Below are 16560 nucleotides of genomic sequence, written 5' to 3'. Positions count from 1 at the left end.
GCACTTTGAGCCTCCTCTTAACATGTTCCACTCACAGTGGACACACTCCTTGATCTTGACTTGCCTTCCCTTGTGTGTATGTATCATAGCATGTGTGTGCACATGCTTTAAGTATGCATCATGCCAAAATCAGAATGGAGTATTTCACTGCACACACTTTCTTTAATGCACTTTTCCTTAATGCACTACTGGAAGATGCTCCTAAAGTACACCTAAACAACATGGTAACAGTGTCATGCCAAAATTTTTGAGCTGAGTCTCATTGCATGCAGTACTGTCATGCTTGTGCAGTGCTCTCCTCAAGGTAATCCCTCCTGAGGACAGTAAGGCACCTGGGTAGAATGCCAACGGGGTATTTCACTATTGCACTGTATTCACTCCCAAATGTTGTCCTGAGATGCACATCACAAGAAACTCCAGAAAATAGAAGTTACAGTACCTGTGATTTTATCCAATACAAATGCTTTGTTTTCATTGCCTGAAAGAATGTAATATGTAACTTGTCCATTTCTTCCCTCATCAGGATCTTTTGCAATTATGTGGTGTACAAGGAAGCCCACCTCCGCATCCTCCATGACATAGGAAAGAGACGAAGATGTAAAATTGGGACTGTTGTCATTGACATCTAAAATAATAATTTTCACAGCCAAGGAATCCAGTCTCCGATCAGTCAGATTTATTGCCTGGTCTGACGCAGACACTGTAAAAATCACAGAATCAGTAATCTCCCTGTCTAGTGGAGAAGCCGTGGTCAAAGTGCCATACAAAGGGTGAATAAGAAATGGATTTTCACCCATGTTACTCGTTTCTAGGGAATACTGTATTTTGCTGTTCAGAAAACTGCCATCTCCATCTTTTGCATTGAATGTGTAAACCGGAGTGCCAACAGGTACATTTTCCTCTATGCCAATCACTACAAAGTCATCTTGAAAAGATGGAGAATGATCATTCTTATCTTCTATGTCAACACTTATGAAGACAGTGTTATTTTGTGGGGGATTATTATTATAATCCTTTACAATAACTTGCAAAAGAAAGTGTGAAGCTGTTTCATAGTCAAGCTCCTTGGAAAGAAAAAGGTCTCCTGTCAAGCTGTCTATTTCAAAATGAACACTATCATCATCTTTAGCAATACTGAAATGCAGTTTCCTGTTAATTGCTAGATGATTATCAGGCCACTTCAGAGAATCCAACACTTGTGCAGGTTTAAAATTTTCAGGTACGACAAAGTGCTTGAAATCTTGAGAGAAGCCAGATCTCCCATTGGGCAGTGGGATTACCTGCAACCAAAACACAAAGACTGTTGTATTTTCCCATTATTATGAATATTGACATGAAAATTATTTTCCTTGATTGAGAGTTTAATAATTTCTTATTTGTGACTACGTTTACTCTTAGTATGTTTCAAAGCCAGAAAACAAACTCAGCATGCTGTGTAAGAGCAAATAGCCCTTGGTCAGCCATTCCATAATCCTTTAATGCCACATTTAAAAAAAAAAAGGGACAAAACTGTCTCTCATCCTCTGAATCCCAGGGGTCCAAAGACAGACAATTTGAAGACTTCTATCTCTGCCTCTATTCTGAGGCACTTCAACTGTCTTTCTTCATAGGACAGCACCACACAGACAGATGTGACAAAGAATGCACGGTACGTTGTGCAGTTTACCAAGCGCAAACAGATGGGTTTTTTGAGGATTGTTTATGTCATTACAGGATTTCATTCATTATGGCTTGCTGCAGTGTTCCAAGTTAATGCTTTAAAATGAAAGGATCTCTAACTTGTCTTGACCAAAGCATATTTTTACAAGCTATCCAAAATTAACCATCTTTTGGGTGACTTGAACACAGCAGCCTCAGTGACATTCAACCTTGGATGGAGGAGTGCACAGGTGGCCTGGACAAAGCAGCCTTACTCTGGCTGGATAAACAGCCGGTGGAATGAGCACACAGTGGATTTTGCAATGATCTCCTACTAAAGCACAAGCATCATCTATTTGCAAGACAATCCAGAATGGTGTTAGGTATTCTTAACAAATCAAAAGGAGTCTGCCCTCTCATTTCCTCCCTCAACAGAAAATTGGCTAAAGAAAATTACCATGAGACAAGGTGCTTACAATTTTGAACTTCTTCCTTTCTTCAGTTTATTTCCTTACCTTCTTCCAAAATGTCTTCTTTTCCAAGAAATTAATAATCTAATATAACTGTTCTATCTGTACAGTGTAAATAAGTACCTGGATGTAAACAGTAGCATGTCCTTGAAGCGAAGGCATCCCCTGGTCCCTGGCTGTGATCATCATTCTATAGTCTGATCTCTCAGCATGTGATAGAGACCGGGTTGTTCTTAACTCTCCACTGACAGCATCAATCTGGAAGTATCCTATGTCCTCTTCTATGGGGTAATAATGGACATGTGTTATTGTAAATCAATTCAGCTTGCCTCCATAATACTGAACACTGTGATAAACACTGAAAAAGAGCGGGACGCAGAGGAAAGGAACTTGCTGCACTCATTTGGATCTCTGGCTTGTTTCATTCACCTCATCTTCCTTCATTAGGTACATAGTTATTATAAACCACTTAATTTGGATTTAGAAAGCTACAGAGAGAAATGCCATGGAGTACTAAAGCAACTGCCCCATTTTGTTCTCAGGTCATTACTCACATCAATGGCACATGCATCAGGAGAACAACAGATACCCAAGGATTGGTCCTTCTGTTTCCAACTCTGGCAGGCAGGGCCAGAGAAGGAATTAAGTGTTATTCTCTGAACGAGCACAAAGGGTCAAGTATCTGCTGCTGGCCACACGGCTGGTTCCTGTGCCTTGCCAGACCATGGGGTCAGCAAAGAGCCCTATGGACCCCTAAGACACTGTAACTGCAGTGATGCTGCCTGCCCTGTCTGTGCTCTGAATCAGGACCTAATTGAGGGTAGCTAAAATCTTACAGTAACCTGTTTCAGAGCAACATGTGAATATTGGAAATCATGCTTATAACCTTCATCGAGGACTGGTGGCATTCTAGTAACAAGCAACTTTAAATTAAAATTACTACTTGCAGTTACATCATATTACATTTATTCTAGAGCTACAAAGAATAATTCTACCACAGATGAGTAAATAGCTTTTTCTGACTTAGAATTATAGAAGCATTTAAGTTGGAAAAGACCTTTAAGATCATCAAGTGGAATCTTTAACCTAACACTGCAAAGTTGACTTAACCATGTCCCTAAGTACCACATCTACATGTCTTTTAAATACCTCCAGGGATGGTGACTCCACCACTTCCCTGGGCAGCCAATTCCAATGCTTTACAACCCATTAAGTGAAGAAACTTTTCCTAATATCCAATTTAAACCTTTTCTGACACAACTTGAGACCATTTTCTCTTGTCCTATCACTCTGTACCTGGGAAAAGAGACCGACACACAATCCCCCATTTTCAAGAAATGGAATCAAATTACTCTCAAATTTTTAGTAAAATGGGAAAGTATCTATTACTTCATATATCTTACCAGAAACAGAGAAAATCACAATTGTCATAACTACTTCTCTCAAAATACTATGCAAACAGCTTTTTGTTACATGAATTTTTAATAAGGTGTACTAGTGGGTTAAACAAAGTCACGCAGCATAACAGCTGCTATTCTAATAAGCATCTGTGGTGAAAATAAATTCACTGCAGATGTAGTACACAAAACACCCATAAAGGACTGTATTTCCATAGGCACCTAAGTGAGCATGAAGCTGTTTATGTTCTCCAAATCTACACATGCAAATTAGTTAGCTGCACATATAGATGTTCGTTTTTGTTCCCAATCACCTCATCTGCACCTGTAAAATACTTGCACCTGTAAAATTTGAAAAACCACTGAGCAAATTAGATAGAAAACTGGGTTTTCACAACCAAAAAATAGGAGGGTTTTTTGGTATGGTTCTGCTCTTTTTGTCTGATTATAGGTTCCTAATTCTCCATGAGTCCCTTCTAGGTTGAGTCTTGCTGTCTGGAACATAATAGGAAATAGCCAACAAAAGAAAACAATATGTAGAGACAAATATATTGAATGAGACAGTCCTGCATTTTGCATTTTTCATGATAGTTTCAAAATATTAATGGTTCTATATTACTGTTTTCATAAGTAGCTTTTGGGTTACTTTCCTGATTTTTGTCCCAACAGTATGTCTACATTCACAGATATGCCATTTTGTTCCATATAATGCTTCATGACATAAAATCCCAGCCAAGCAAAAGGCAGAGGAGATATGAAAAACAGAACACATAATGTGAATTTCATGCATATATTTTCAGTATTTTGCTAAAACTAACATTTATAGTTTCATTAAAATACAAATATTGCATGAAACATTCAGGTTTGTGCATATTTTGGTAGCAATAAAGGTAACAAAAAAGTCTGATAATATTGGAAAGAGATATTGTATAGAACCAGAACCCCTTGGGACTTCCATTTTGTGTTTGTCATTTTGTTTGTCTCTATAAAGACAGCCAAAACTGAAACATTTTATTTCTATTTTTCTGTTATTTTTATCAGTCTATTTTTTTAAAATTTATTTTTGGAAAATTGAAAAGTGTAACCATTTGATTGTAAATCAGAAAAAAAGTTTTACACTCATAGAGTATGTCAGTCATTGCTGTAAAAGCTCATGCTCCCTGCATTTCCAGAAACATTTGCTCAGCTTTCATCTCGAAAAGTCACTTGAATTAGGCAACTGCTGCTTATATCATGCATCCTAAATACGTCCTTTTTGTGTATGAGGGGAAAAGGAAGAAAGTACAGGAGAAATGAATAAGAAATAAAGAAACTGGAGGGAGCAGATGAAGCATGAAACAGAAAAAAAGTAAATCTCTTGGTAATTAGACTTTTCTTGTGCTTGCAAAAGTAACCTGCCAATAAACTGATATGTTTTTACAATTAAATTTTTCACCTCTGCCTTGTCCAACCTGTTGGCCAGGTTTTCATTTACATGAGGTTTTCCAAGGTCAAGGCACTTTCTCAGCTCTGTGGTCTCAAACATGATCAGAGAAATTGCAATTTGGGACAAAAAAAAAAAAAAAAAAGATGGCCTGAGAAACCCCCAGGAATGTGTTACTGTGAACTTTGGCAAAACATTCAGGCCTTCCACAGACTGGCACTTCAGCAAAATGGCCCAGAAAGCAGACACAGAGTAACACCAGAGATTTCTCAGGTATCAGTGACTTCAGAATTTAGTGATGGTTAGCTGTATATTTTAACCTAATTCCTGAAGAACTGTACCTTCCCTAGGTGTGCAAATACTTAGTACCTTGATCATCTCATTCTCTTTTGAGATGAAGGAAAAGTTGTTTCTCTTAACAGAAAAGAGGAAAGCAATGCCATGGCTCCCCAAGAACCTGAATATGATGGTTTCTGCAGAAACGCAGCCCTCTGCAAGTCTAGGAGTGCTCCCTGCACACTGCTTGCAATTCATTCTGGAGAACAAGTATTTCACAGACATACATACAACACTTGCCAATTCGTGTGTGTTAGCAGTGTAAAACAGGCTTCTCCTAGCACTTGTGTGGTCAAGCGCTAATGTCGTCTTCACATAACTGGTCCAAACATAACTGTAAAAGCCTCTGCTTTGCCAATGCTAGTCTTAACACACAAAACAATACTTTAACATGCACTATAAATACACACTAATTTTTCTTGTAAATGCTATACTATATCCTATTGGCAGTCATAAAGGAGGCCAGGCAATACACTTCGCATTTGCCAGCATCACTAAGGAACAGCACGCATAGCTGGGATTCACCTCCCTCTGAATTAGGTTACTCTTTCAGTGATAACATAGAAGTGGAGGTAGGGTCATATGACCACCCACTTCCATACACATAAATGTTCAAGGATGATTTGCTTTGATTTTCTGGAAGAGGGAGGGGAATTTTGAAGGAAACACTTCCCTGCAACCCAGAATTCATCTGGCATGTAAACGTCAGTTCTTTTATAGATTTTTCCTTATGTAATTTGTTGGCATTTGTCAGTAACCCTCCTGCATAGCTTAATCTATTGCTGCTATCTTGACATTTCTTCAAGATCTCAAGAACATTAAAAATTACCCAGTGACATTTACAAGCTTAACAGTTGACACTGACACTCACAGCTCTTCATCTTGTGGAAGTTCCACAACTGTAGAAAAGAGCACTGGTCTGCATGCAGTGCCCCAATTAGCCTGCTTGTCTTTGTGTTTAACAAATATGGCTGTAAATCAGATCATATTTCTTCTTCATATTTTAGTATTGAACAGTGTCCCAGAACTAGAAAATACTATTTTAAATATAAACCAGGCAAGAACTTCACCATGAAACAGAAGACCAGATGTTAAAGGCAGTGAGCCAACTAAGAACAACAACAACAAAAATTAGTATCAGAGAAACTCAGCTGTTTCTGGATTTGTTTATCAGGAAAATATCTAGTTCCAAAGCTGGAAGGGCTTTTTTAGTGGTTTGGGGTTTTTTTGTTTGGTTGGGTTTTGGGTTTTTTTTGCTGCTGTTTTTATCCTTTTGTTCTTTCTAGAAACAGCTTTTGCAAGACCAGCCATATTTTGTGTTGCTAGTAACTTTTCTAATTTGAACTTTAACTTACTCCTCTGTGGGGCTCTACAGTGAAATCAGTAAGAAAATCCAATGTGCTGTTTGAAGTAAGGGGATATAGTTAGATACACAGACCAGCAGAGACCCCTGAAAAGCACTTCCTGTGTTGCCTGGCTATCACACGTCAAACAAAGGGTTGCACACTACTCGTTCCCTTTTTCTCAAGGGGGATCATTTTGTGCAAAATATTCTTACTCACAGTGCAGAAGTCTTAAGGTTCTCTCCAATTCCCTCTGGAAGAGGCAGTCATTTGTATTCAAATTAAGGGAATAATATGTTTTCTTACTCCGGTCATACAGTATGCTCTATGTGCAAATTTCCACAGACTACAAATATCACACTTAAAAGGTACTGGTTACACTAAGCTGGTAAAATGGAACAGGTATCAAACAGAAAGAAATAGTTCTGTTCCTGGTAGCTCTTACTGTTTTGAACCAATAGTGGAACAAAGCAGGAGGAACAGACCTCCCGGGTTACAGATGGAGTTATCACTTTTATGAAAGTATAGCAAGTAAAAACATGCAGTAAAAACAGACATCACATCTATGTCTCTTACCAGTATTAATGCCCCAGTCCCACTCATGTTCTAATTTAGGACTGCTCTGTTATTAATTTCACTGCAAACAAAACTGGATCCTACAGCTTACCCCAGAAGTGAACTACTACATGTAGGAATTATGAGAAAAACTAAAGAAAAGTGTTTTTAAGTGGCCATGCTATGTCAGGTTAACGCAGCGGTAAACAAAGGGTGAAACTTGAACTAAAACCCACAAGCCTCTTGTTTGCCCAGATTATCTGCTGATCCCTCCAATCCCTGTCTCAGACTGTCGCAAACTGTTATTTTAGTAAGAAAATTTTCAATTGGTCATGGGAAAAGAGAGATCATTTTTCCTTTAAGATGTTAAACAACTGACTGAAATACTAAACTGTACAGTACAAAATCATGGTCCTAATCTTTCCTGAGTGCTGTTTGAACACACTCTGGTCAGCCACAGAAGCAACCAAACCCCTGGAAAGATAGCACAGAGGGGGAAGGGAGGAAAGGTAGCTGCTTGCACCTCCTTGGGTACTTCATAAGACACATGATGGTCCTGATTCTTATTTACACAGGCACCTTTATTTTACCAGAAACACAAAATAAACACAAAATGTATGTACACGTGGCACCTCTAAAATTCCAGTTACCTTAATGTATCTTTTCTTATTAATAACACTTTAAATTCTTACCTGATTCTACTGAATATAATACAACACCGTTGTTTCCAGAATCGAAGTCTTTTGCAAAGATGGTTGTAACAAGTGTCCCTGATGGTTGCCCTTCCAAAACCTGTCACCAAGTAATTTATAAATAATTTGCAAGTACACGTCGACAAAATGAGTCTTAGAATAAATTCCTTGCCATAACACAAGAGTTTATCTGTTGCTCTGTTTTCAGTACTAATTTACAGTCAGTGCAATGAGCATTTCAGGAGATGGTTAAGTAACAGCTATTTAAGCAATGCTCTGTTACCGTCTGCATAAATCGCTAATTCACTCTTCAGTACAGAAAACCGGGAGGTCGAAAATTAAAAGAGATTAAAACCCACTGCATACATAAATAAAACTGTATCCGTGTATCCTTTATATCTGGCAGCGCACAAGGCGAAGAAGTGCCATGGTTTGACAAGACCCGAGGTTCCCCGTTACGCCCGCGCCGCCCCCGCGCCACAGGGTGTCGCTGTGAGCCCGGCGCTTCCCGGCGCATTCCCACCTGGATGCGCAGCGCCGGCCGCGGGAAGCGCGGCGCGTGGTCGTTGCGGTCCCGCACCGCGATGTACACGGCGGCCGTGGCGCTCCGCTGAGGGGACCCCTGGTCGGTCACCAGCACGGACAGCTGGTGGTGAGCCTGCTTTTCGCGGTCCAGCGCAACCCAGTTTATGATTTCACCTGACGGCCAAAGAAAAGGAAGGAGAAATGGAGCTGGGTATTTACTGTATGCTAGCGCACTCGTCTTACTGCATGCAATTATACATTTAATTTAACATGGAATGTTAATTTATTTTAATTTAACATACGTGCCCTGTGATACGCTCTTCCACTGATATTAAAACTTCAGCTTTCCAAACTGCATTGTGTAGAAACAGTACAGTTTGCACGTGTACTTTAGTACCATATTACATCCTTTAGTGTACAGAGGATGCCCCAGAGCAAAGGTATAAAACGAACCAATCCACTGACCTTCCAAAGAAATCCATCTGGCCTGTTCTTCAACACACTTCAGGACAGATAATACATGAACACAGAGTTTTAACAGCTGACAAAGGGCCTTTATTAATTAAGAACATTAATCAGAAGCCCTTATGTCTCCTATACATTCTGGTAAACCCAGTAAATAAATCTGACCAATCTTCTCTTCGTCTGCTTAATACAGCTGTAGATTTTTGGTTGACAAATGCCCTCCACACAAACAACCACATGGGTTTTTTAGATCTTGTTGGTTAACTCCTAGTACTCTGCCTTTAAACTTCCATAAGCGGACTCAAAAGGAACCTGCTTTGAAATGGCAATTTTATTTTGAGATTCATCCAGAGAAATTCTGGAAAAGCCTATTCACTCTCCATGAAGACTGAACGTCTGGGAATAGGAATTTTAAACAGCAGATCTTTGCTCACTACATATCATTTTGCTAAACTGGATTATTTACAATGCCTGTGTCCCTTGGAGGATTCCCTTCATCTAGGCTCTCCATGCTCTGGTCTGTGAACATAATATCTATTACTCAAGGCATTTGAGACTCACTGCAGAGTACACCCTGTGCTGTGAAAAATTTCTCTCAGTCAATTTGACTTCTGTGATGCCATGTACAACATTAACTCAGTTTTGATGTAAATTACAGAAGTTTTCACAAATATTTTAAATCACTCTGTCTGACATCGTAAGTACCCTTATAGCTACTTATGGATATCTGTACTTTTCAACTCTACTTGATCACAGGCAATTAAATTCCCTGTATGAACTGCTGAAGCTATAACTTAAAACTTCTTTTAATTTCTTCAAACACTGAAACTTATGACTAAGTGACCTCAACAAAGTCATGAAAAAAAAAATCAAATCCTAAAGTTCATTCCACATGAACATGTATTGGATTTATTTCATTCCCCAAATTGTGAAGTTCTGAGTTAGAATATTCACATATCAAACCAAAAGATTCACAGCAGTTCCTGAAAGCTTTATAATTTACTTCAATACCCTTAGGGAGTGCTCCTTTCCAAAAGCAATATTAGGCAGATTACAAATCATAAAATGCTACCTGTGTTAGAATTCATCTTGAAATACTTTCCATCAGACAAGAGGAAATAGGAAAGCTGTCCATTTCTTCCTGAGTCTCTGTCAACAGCTGTAATGGTGCCAACCACGCCCCTGGGAATTGGATTTTCCTCAATTTCAAAGAAGTAGCTCTCATGCATAAACATGGGAGAATTATCATTTTCATCCAGGACATTAACTATTACAGATGTACTTGCATTTTGCCTGAGGTTTTCATCCTCGGAGGTGCTGACCAAGGCTCTAAAACTTAGTATCTGTGCACATTCATAGTTCAAATGTTTCCGAAGATAAATCCAGCCAGTATCAGAGCTGATTCCAAATGCAACAGAATCAGTGCTAGGCTCTAAGAAATACGTCAGATTGGAGGTAACGCTGTGTGGATCAAGCAAGTGGGCTTGAACCTGAAGGATTCGGGCACCTGGAGAGGTAGCTTCACTGACTTCTACTTGATACACCAAGTTCTGAAAGACCAAAGTAGGGCCCATCTTCTGCTCTTCAATAACCACCGTCAACATCAGCAAAGAAGTTAGAGGAGGACTTCCACAATCTTCAGCTGCTATGTGGAGAGTATATTCCTGCTGCTTATCTGCAAACACTGTCCTAGTAAGGTTTACCACTCCAAGACTTGGATCAATGCTAAATGCATTTGACTGCTTACTTGCAATACTGTATTTGATTGCCCCATTTAGGCCACTGTCTTTGTCTTCTGCATGAGCAATATAGACAGCAGTGCCAGGAGGCTGGGTATGTGAAATAGTTACCTTATCAGATTTGGTCAGAAATACTGGAGGGTTGTCATTAATATCTATCACAGATATGTTGACTTGAGTGCTACTGTAGACTGGGGAGTTACCCAGCTGGGACTGAATGGTGAGCACCACAGCAGACTGAGTTTCATGATCAAGCTGTTTTTTGGTGCGTATAATGCCAAACTGGGGATCAATAGAGAACTTTCCATGTGGATCACCAGAGGAAATTCGGTAAGAAACCACTTCTAAAGAATCTAGAAATGGAAATAACAACAAAAAATATAAAAAAAAATATCTGGAAGTGATAACATGAATGTTGGTAAGAACATCTGTGAAGAATGCATGCTGTTAAATTCAATGGAATAAATGTAGGCTACACAGATGTTTGACATTCTTGGGCTTTTTATGCTTCCTTATTCCTCTCCCTGGAGCCCTTCAGTAAAATATGAATGTACACAGTTTGTCCACTTCTGCACTGTTTGATTTTCATCACACTGCTATTATAAAACTCTATAGAGAAAATGGTATAATAGCCTTTTGTTTTTCCCTGACCTAAAATATAGAAAAAACACTCTTACAAATTAGTCTTATGGGAGCAATTTCGCTACCCACAGGCATTCACTATAGCAAGGAATGAAACAGATTGCAGTTCTCTGAAAGAACTGCATTTTAATCAACTTACTGTTCATGGGTGACCATTCATACATCAAATGCTACCTAAAGCAAAAGCTGTGTAATGATTCAGGCTTACTATCAAGGCTGCCCCGCAGATGCTACCTCCACCCTGAGGACAGTCCTTCCCAAAAGAAGGAAATGGGAGGACCTGACTTGTATAAAACCTCAACCTCTACCACTTTAAATTTACAGATCCATCATCATCAACCTGTTATGTGAACTCCTGGCTCCTACTGCTCTGCATAGGAACCAAATACATATGGCTTTTAGGACAGGGTCTTTTATGACCATGGACTGGCAGGAGCTAACTCTTTAACCCTTTACAAAAGATTAAAAAAACAGGTGGATTAAATACATTTTTAAAAGGTCCCATAAACATTCATCTGGACTTCTCCGCCTAATTTGAGACAATGTGGGGCTATGTTTGGTTGGCTGGGTTTTGTTTCGGTATTTGGAGGGGTGGTCAGCAGCACTTCATACAGATCCTCTGAAACTTATGAATACTCTCTGATTATGACTATCGCTCTGAGATGTCTCTTGCATGGCTAATACTTTAACACAATCCAGACCATCACACAGACCCTTCCTTACACTTTCACAACATGCTTCCCATCCACCCATTTACATTTATAGAAACCCGTTTTGAAGAAAATGGAGGCCATTGCCAATCCCCATGGACCACCAAGGAGAGTACCAAAAATCTCCAACTGTTCTAAAGAGTACCATGATAAACCAGTGATTACACCAGTTGCTGTAAATACCAACAGTAAATTCTATTTATTGCTTGACAGACTGAATGAATAACATGGAAGTTTAGAAAAAAAAAGTAATCTACAGATATTTGCAGTTAATGGTCACAACAAAAATGCAATGTAATCTCTGACTGAGCATGCAACTTACTTGGAGGCTCTCTGGCCTTTACAGTGCCTAGCAGGCTGTCTTCAGGTGCACCTTCTGGAACAGAAAAGGTATACCGCGATCTCTCAAATATGGCAGGAGCCAAAACAGTCTGAAGGATGTTTACTGTGACAGCTGCATTGGTGGCAGAGGGAAGGCCACCCCCATCCCGTGCAGAAACAGTCAGGAAGAGTGCAGAATGTGCCAGGTGGCCAAGAACTGAGACAAGGTAAATAGTTCCTGAAAGTACACAGAAATAAAAGAGCACTGATGTAAGATAAAATTCAGCAGGCTGTCAAAATAGTTTCAACATGTCTTCCCTTAGAGAAATGATAACGTGGACAAAAAGCAGCACTCCCAATTTGTTTTTTGAGAGCCAAGTTCTTTTCAAATGATATGGTCTTTAAAATTCACAAAGACACTGAGACACAGCAAGTTCTGTGTCAAAACACAGTGTCCATAATTCTGATTTTAGAAATGCAGATTCAGCTATATCTTTGATAATATTAGGCAAAGCACAATTTTACTAGTACTAGTCTATAGGAATTTGGAAGTGCATTGAGGGGAAAAAAGTACTTTATTGTTACAAAAGATTAATTTATCTTTGCAAATGGTAAAGTTAACTTTATTTCAAACAGGTAACGGAGACATTCTGCTTAAGTAACTTCTGAAATAAAACATCCACACAATGGTTTAAGCCCCAAAATACAAACCTTAGGAGCAGTGTGCTCTATGGAAAATATCTGGGAAACAATCATTTGCTGTCTGATCACACATTTCTGGTAAAATACCCTTTAATAGTGAATTCTAAGTTCTGTTGAATTTGCAAGCTGCTACCAATTACATTTTATATAAACTCTATGAAGTAATTCTTTGAAAAGAAAATAACAGCACTTTGGACGTGCCTTCCTCAAGATAAATACATTTTCATCCTTCAACTCTGATGAATGAGACAAGCTGTCTCCAAATACACACTCTTCTGACTGCTAAAATAAAAGTTTTTAGTACTATCAAATAGTTATGCCTGACTTCCAAATACTCTCTCTATAACTACAGAAACCTACATCACACTATTACTACCTAAGATGGCAGAAAGAATGAACGTGTCAGGGATCCTGTCCCATCTTCTTCTACAGTAAAAGCCTGTATGAACTTCAAAAAAGCTTTGTTTGAATGAACAGTTCAGTCTCAGCAATGAGAACAACATCCAAACCATAGCTCTCTACGGGCTGTTCAAAATGGTCTACCACAATTATCCAAAACTGATACTTGTTAATTATTCCACAAGAGACAGTCATACACTGTCCTTTGCAAGCAAATTGAGGTTTTATAAATGAGGATATAAACCCACAAATAAATAACTAGCTCTCAGAGCATTTTGAAATGTCTGGTTTAGATGAAGTGAACATAAATGTTTAAAATCTTAGGGATAAACACTAGATCACAAAGCAGTACAGCAAATCACAGTATTGTTGTTACTCATAAATTTTATAACTAAATTATAACATGAGGCACATAGTGGAAGATCAGGTGCTTTCAGCCAGGCAAAGGATGGAATACAGAAATGTAATTATGTCCTAGAGAGCATTAATACTGGTTTGTCTTATCCTTTCCAACATCTTCTCTATCACCGAGCAGGAGGAAGAACACTTTCACTTATTCTGAGGTGACAAAAATCCATTAGTATTTTAAGACCCTTAAGTGGTCACAGATTTTGCAACACTGAGAGAGTTATTTGTGAAGAAAGTTTTTCAATATAAAAATGAAGATGAAAGATGACCAAATGCAAGAAAATTTTTCTTCGCAATGAATGAATTTAACTAAATATACACTAAATGATAAAATCACAGTGCGCTAAGGAGTAGGGCTGCATCAAATTCAAGTGATTCAACTAATAGGGACAGCCTTTTACATACCAACAAGGTATTTTTAAAAGATCACCTATGATTTTTATAGAAGCTGGTGAAGACACAAAACCTCCAGCAGCTCAGTAAAACCAAACCTTTAAACTCTGAAGGACCTTTGTAATTTCCTTGCTCTCAAGACGAGTTTAGGAAGGATGACGTTTGTCATCCAAGTTGGACATTTAGTGGTCAAACAGGGTAAAACTAGAATTAAACTGTCTTAGAAGCATCAGTGCATGATTCAATGACAATATAACTTCTCAAAATTTAGGGTGAAGTCACACTACTATTTTGCTGCAGTGCATTTTAAGCAGAATAATGGAAAACACATAAAATCCTCATAAATATTCAAATGAGCATGCATTACACTTTCCAAATATACTGCCAGGACATTATAATAACAAACTGTGTCTTAACATGCTTAAATTGCATTAAAAGGGTCTTCAGGATCAAGGAAGAATGCTTTTCACTAAGAAAAAAGGGACACTTATTCCAGTGTGATGAACAACAGTAAAAGTGCAAGTGATACAGATGAATTCAGAATTCACTACTGATCCAGCTCCTATGCCAACAATTCATACAATTCCAAGAATAAACCTTATTTTGGCCTTTTTTTTCTTTCTTTTTGTCTCTGATGATTGAGTTTTATGATTATTTAAACAGCTCAATGAAGTAGTTCTTCAAGGACATAAACTTTTGGCATTACCTGAGGTAATCTGAGCAACTGTAGCTTGAAGGAAAAAGGTGTTTAATTTTTTCCTCGGAGGTTAAATATATAAACATGGATTTTAGATACCACTGCTGTCAAATGAAATTAAATCAGTCAAGTGGACTGTATGTTACTTGACCAATTGGGTATTTTTCTATTGACAAGGACAAAAATATCTTGTTCTCATTTTGGATACTCTAAGATGTATGTGAAAAATTGAAAAACTTCTACAAAAAAGGATCAAATTGAAAATCGTACTGTCAGAGCAATAACTAATGACTTCAGAATATTCTTTACCAAAGGGTGTAGCAAACAGTGTTCCACTCCAGGACTTGTGAAGACCTGGTTGAACAGAAGTATTTTAGAACCAAAACTCCTTCTCTGCTGACCTAGACAGACTGCAGCAGACTCCATGCCAGTTAAAAAGAAAAAGGAAAAAAGAAAATTAATACAAGATTTTGCTTTCTTTCTTCATTTTTTCGCTGTGCCATTGGGGAAAAAAGGCAATAGGCAAGTACGTCTCACCAACTCAGCTCTCTTTTACAGGATCAGAGACACCCTAAGAACAATGGCAGATTCCAAGCAAAAAGTATATGTTTTACATATGGTTCCTTCCAACCTCAAAAACTGCGGTATGCAGAAATTTAATAACCCATTTTAAATTTTAATTACATACATTCTGTTTCTTTCAGCATTAGTAGGACTGGGCACTAGCTTTGCATTTGGTGATATATAATCTATACAGACTGGATATTTGAGATAGCTCTACCATATGGTAGTGAACATGCCTCATTAGGCTCTATAATGGCAAAGAAGCTGTAGAAGTAAGCAGCATCTGGGATTCCACTTTTTATATGGTTAGGAAAAATGTGGGACTGTGACTAAAAGGGACAGTCAAGACCACTTGGGCCAAAAGCAGCTGCCAGCATACCTCAGAGCAGGCTGGCCAGGTGTACCTGGTCTGCTGAAGCACAGTGCAGGAGATCCCCTAGCACTACACTGCAAGGACAGAAACCAGGGGCTAACTGCAAGGAGCAGGAACTGTCAAAGTCACACATTCTTTGTGTGACTGTGTGACATACTTGACAGAGGTATGTCTCACTAAATAACAGGCTGAAGATGAATCATGATTTTCCTTTCTTCCCTGTTCCGTAATTAAGACAGTGGCTTATTATCATTACTTAGGGAGGCAGTGGTCTTTCATCCTTGAGACGTGCCCTGCCCAATGCAGCTGTGTTCTCAGCAACATGGCCTCAATACTTGTGACTGCTGCTTGTTCTAGAACAGATGTACTGGTCACATAATCTGACCAGTGGACGTTTAGGATTGTACGGAGGCAGCGTTGATGGAAGCGTTCTAGGAGCCGCAGGTGGTGGCGGTGGATGACCCATGATTCAGATCCATATAAGAGAGTAGACAGCACTATGGCTCTATAAACACTGATCTTTTACTTTTCTTCAAGTGTTTATTTCGCCAAACTTTTATGAAGCTTTCCGAAGGCACTGTATGCCTTTGCTAACCTGTTGTCTCTCTCCGTCAATCTTACCGTCCGAGGAGATGAGGCTACCTAGGTAATTAAACTGCTGGACTGATTTGAGCTCTGATTTGCCAGTGGTGATATGGGGATGATGGAAGACTTCCTGAGGTGCAGGTTGATGGAGAACTTCTGTTTTCTTTAAACTGACTTCCAGCC

At 38.8% G+C, this 16560-nt stretch overlaps 1 protein-coding gene across 5 annotated transcripts in view; it reads right to left on the bottom strand.

The window, feature by feature from the left end:
- DCHS2 (dachsous cadherin-related 2) overlaps window positions 1–16560 on the bottom strand; it is a 110742-nt gene that overhangs the window by 31234 nt on the left and 62948 nt on the right. For 3 of the 5 annotated variants that reach the window (XM_051790612.1, XM_051790614.1, XM_051790616.1), the window contains exons 4-9: window positions 12258–12494; window positions 9917–10936; window positions 8378–8553; window positions 7855–7954; window positions 2232–2389; window positions 440–1280 (exon numbers count right to left, since the gene is read on the bottom strand). In XM_051790612.1, the coding sequence (XP_051646572.1) occupies window positions 440–1280; window positions 2232–2389; window positions 7855–7954; window positions 8378–8553; window positions 9917–10936; window positions 12258–12494 (2532 nt within the window). The remainder of the gene's footprint in view (window positions 1–439; window positions 1281–2231; window positions 2390–7854; window positions 7955–8377; window positions 8554–9916; window positions 10937–12257; window positions 12495–16560) is intronic. The other 2 variants (XM_051790613.1, XM_051790617.1) reach the window with 2 other exon arrangements.

Source organism: Manacus candei, unplaced genomic scaffold (assembly GCF_025592945.1).
Source record: "Manacus candei isolate 608988 ecotype Guabito, Panama unplaced genomic scaffold, ASM2559294v1 h1tg000028l, whole genome shotgun sequence".
NCBI classification, from domain to species: Eukaryota; Metazoa; Chordata; class Aves; order Passeriformes; family Pipridae; genus Manacus; species Manacus candei.
The sequence above is the reverse complement of the archived record's forward strand: the minus strand, read 5'-3'. Positions and strand labels throughout refer to the sequence as shown.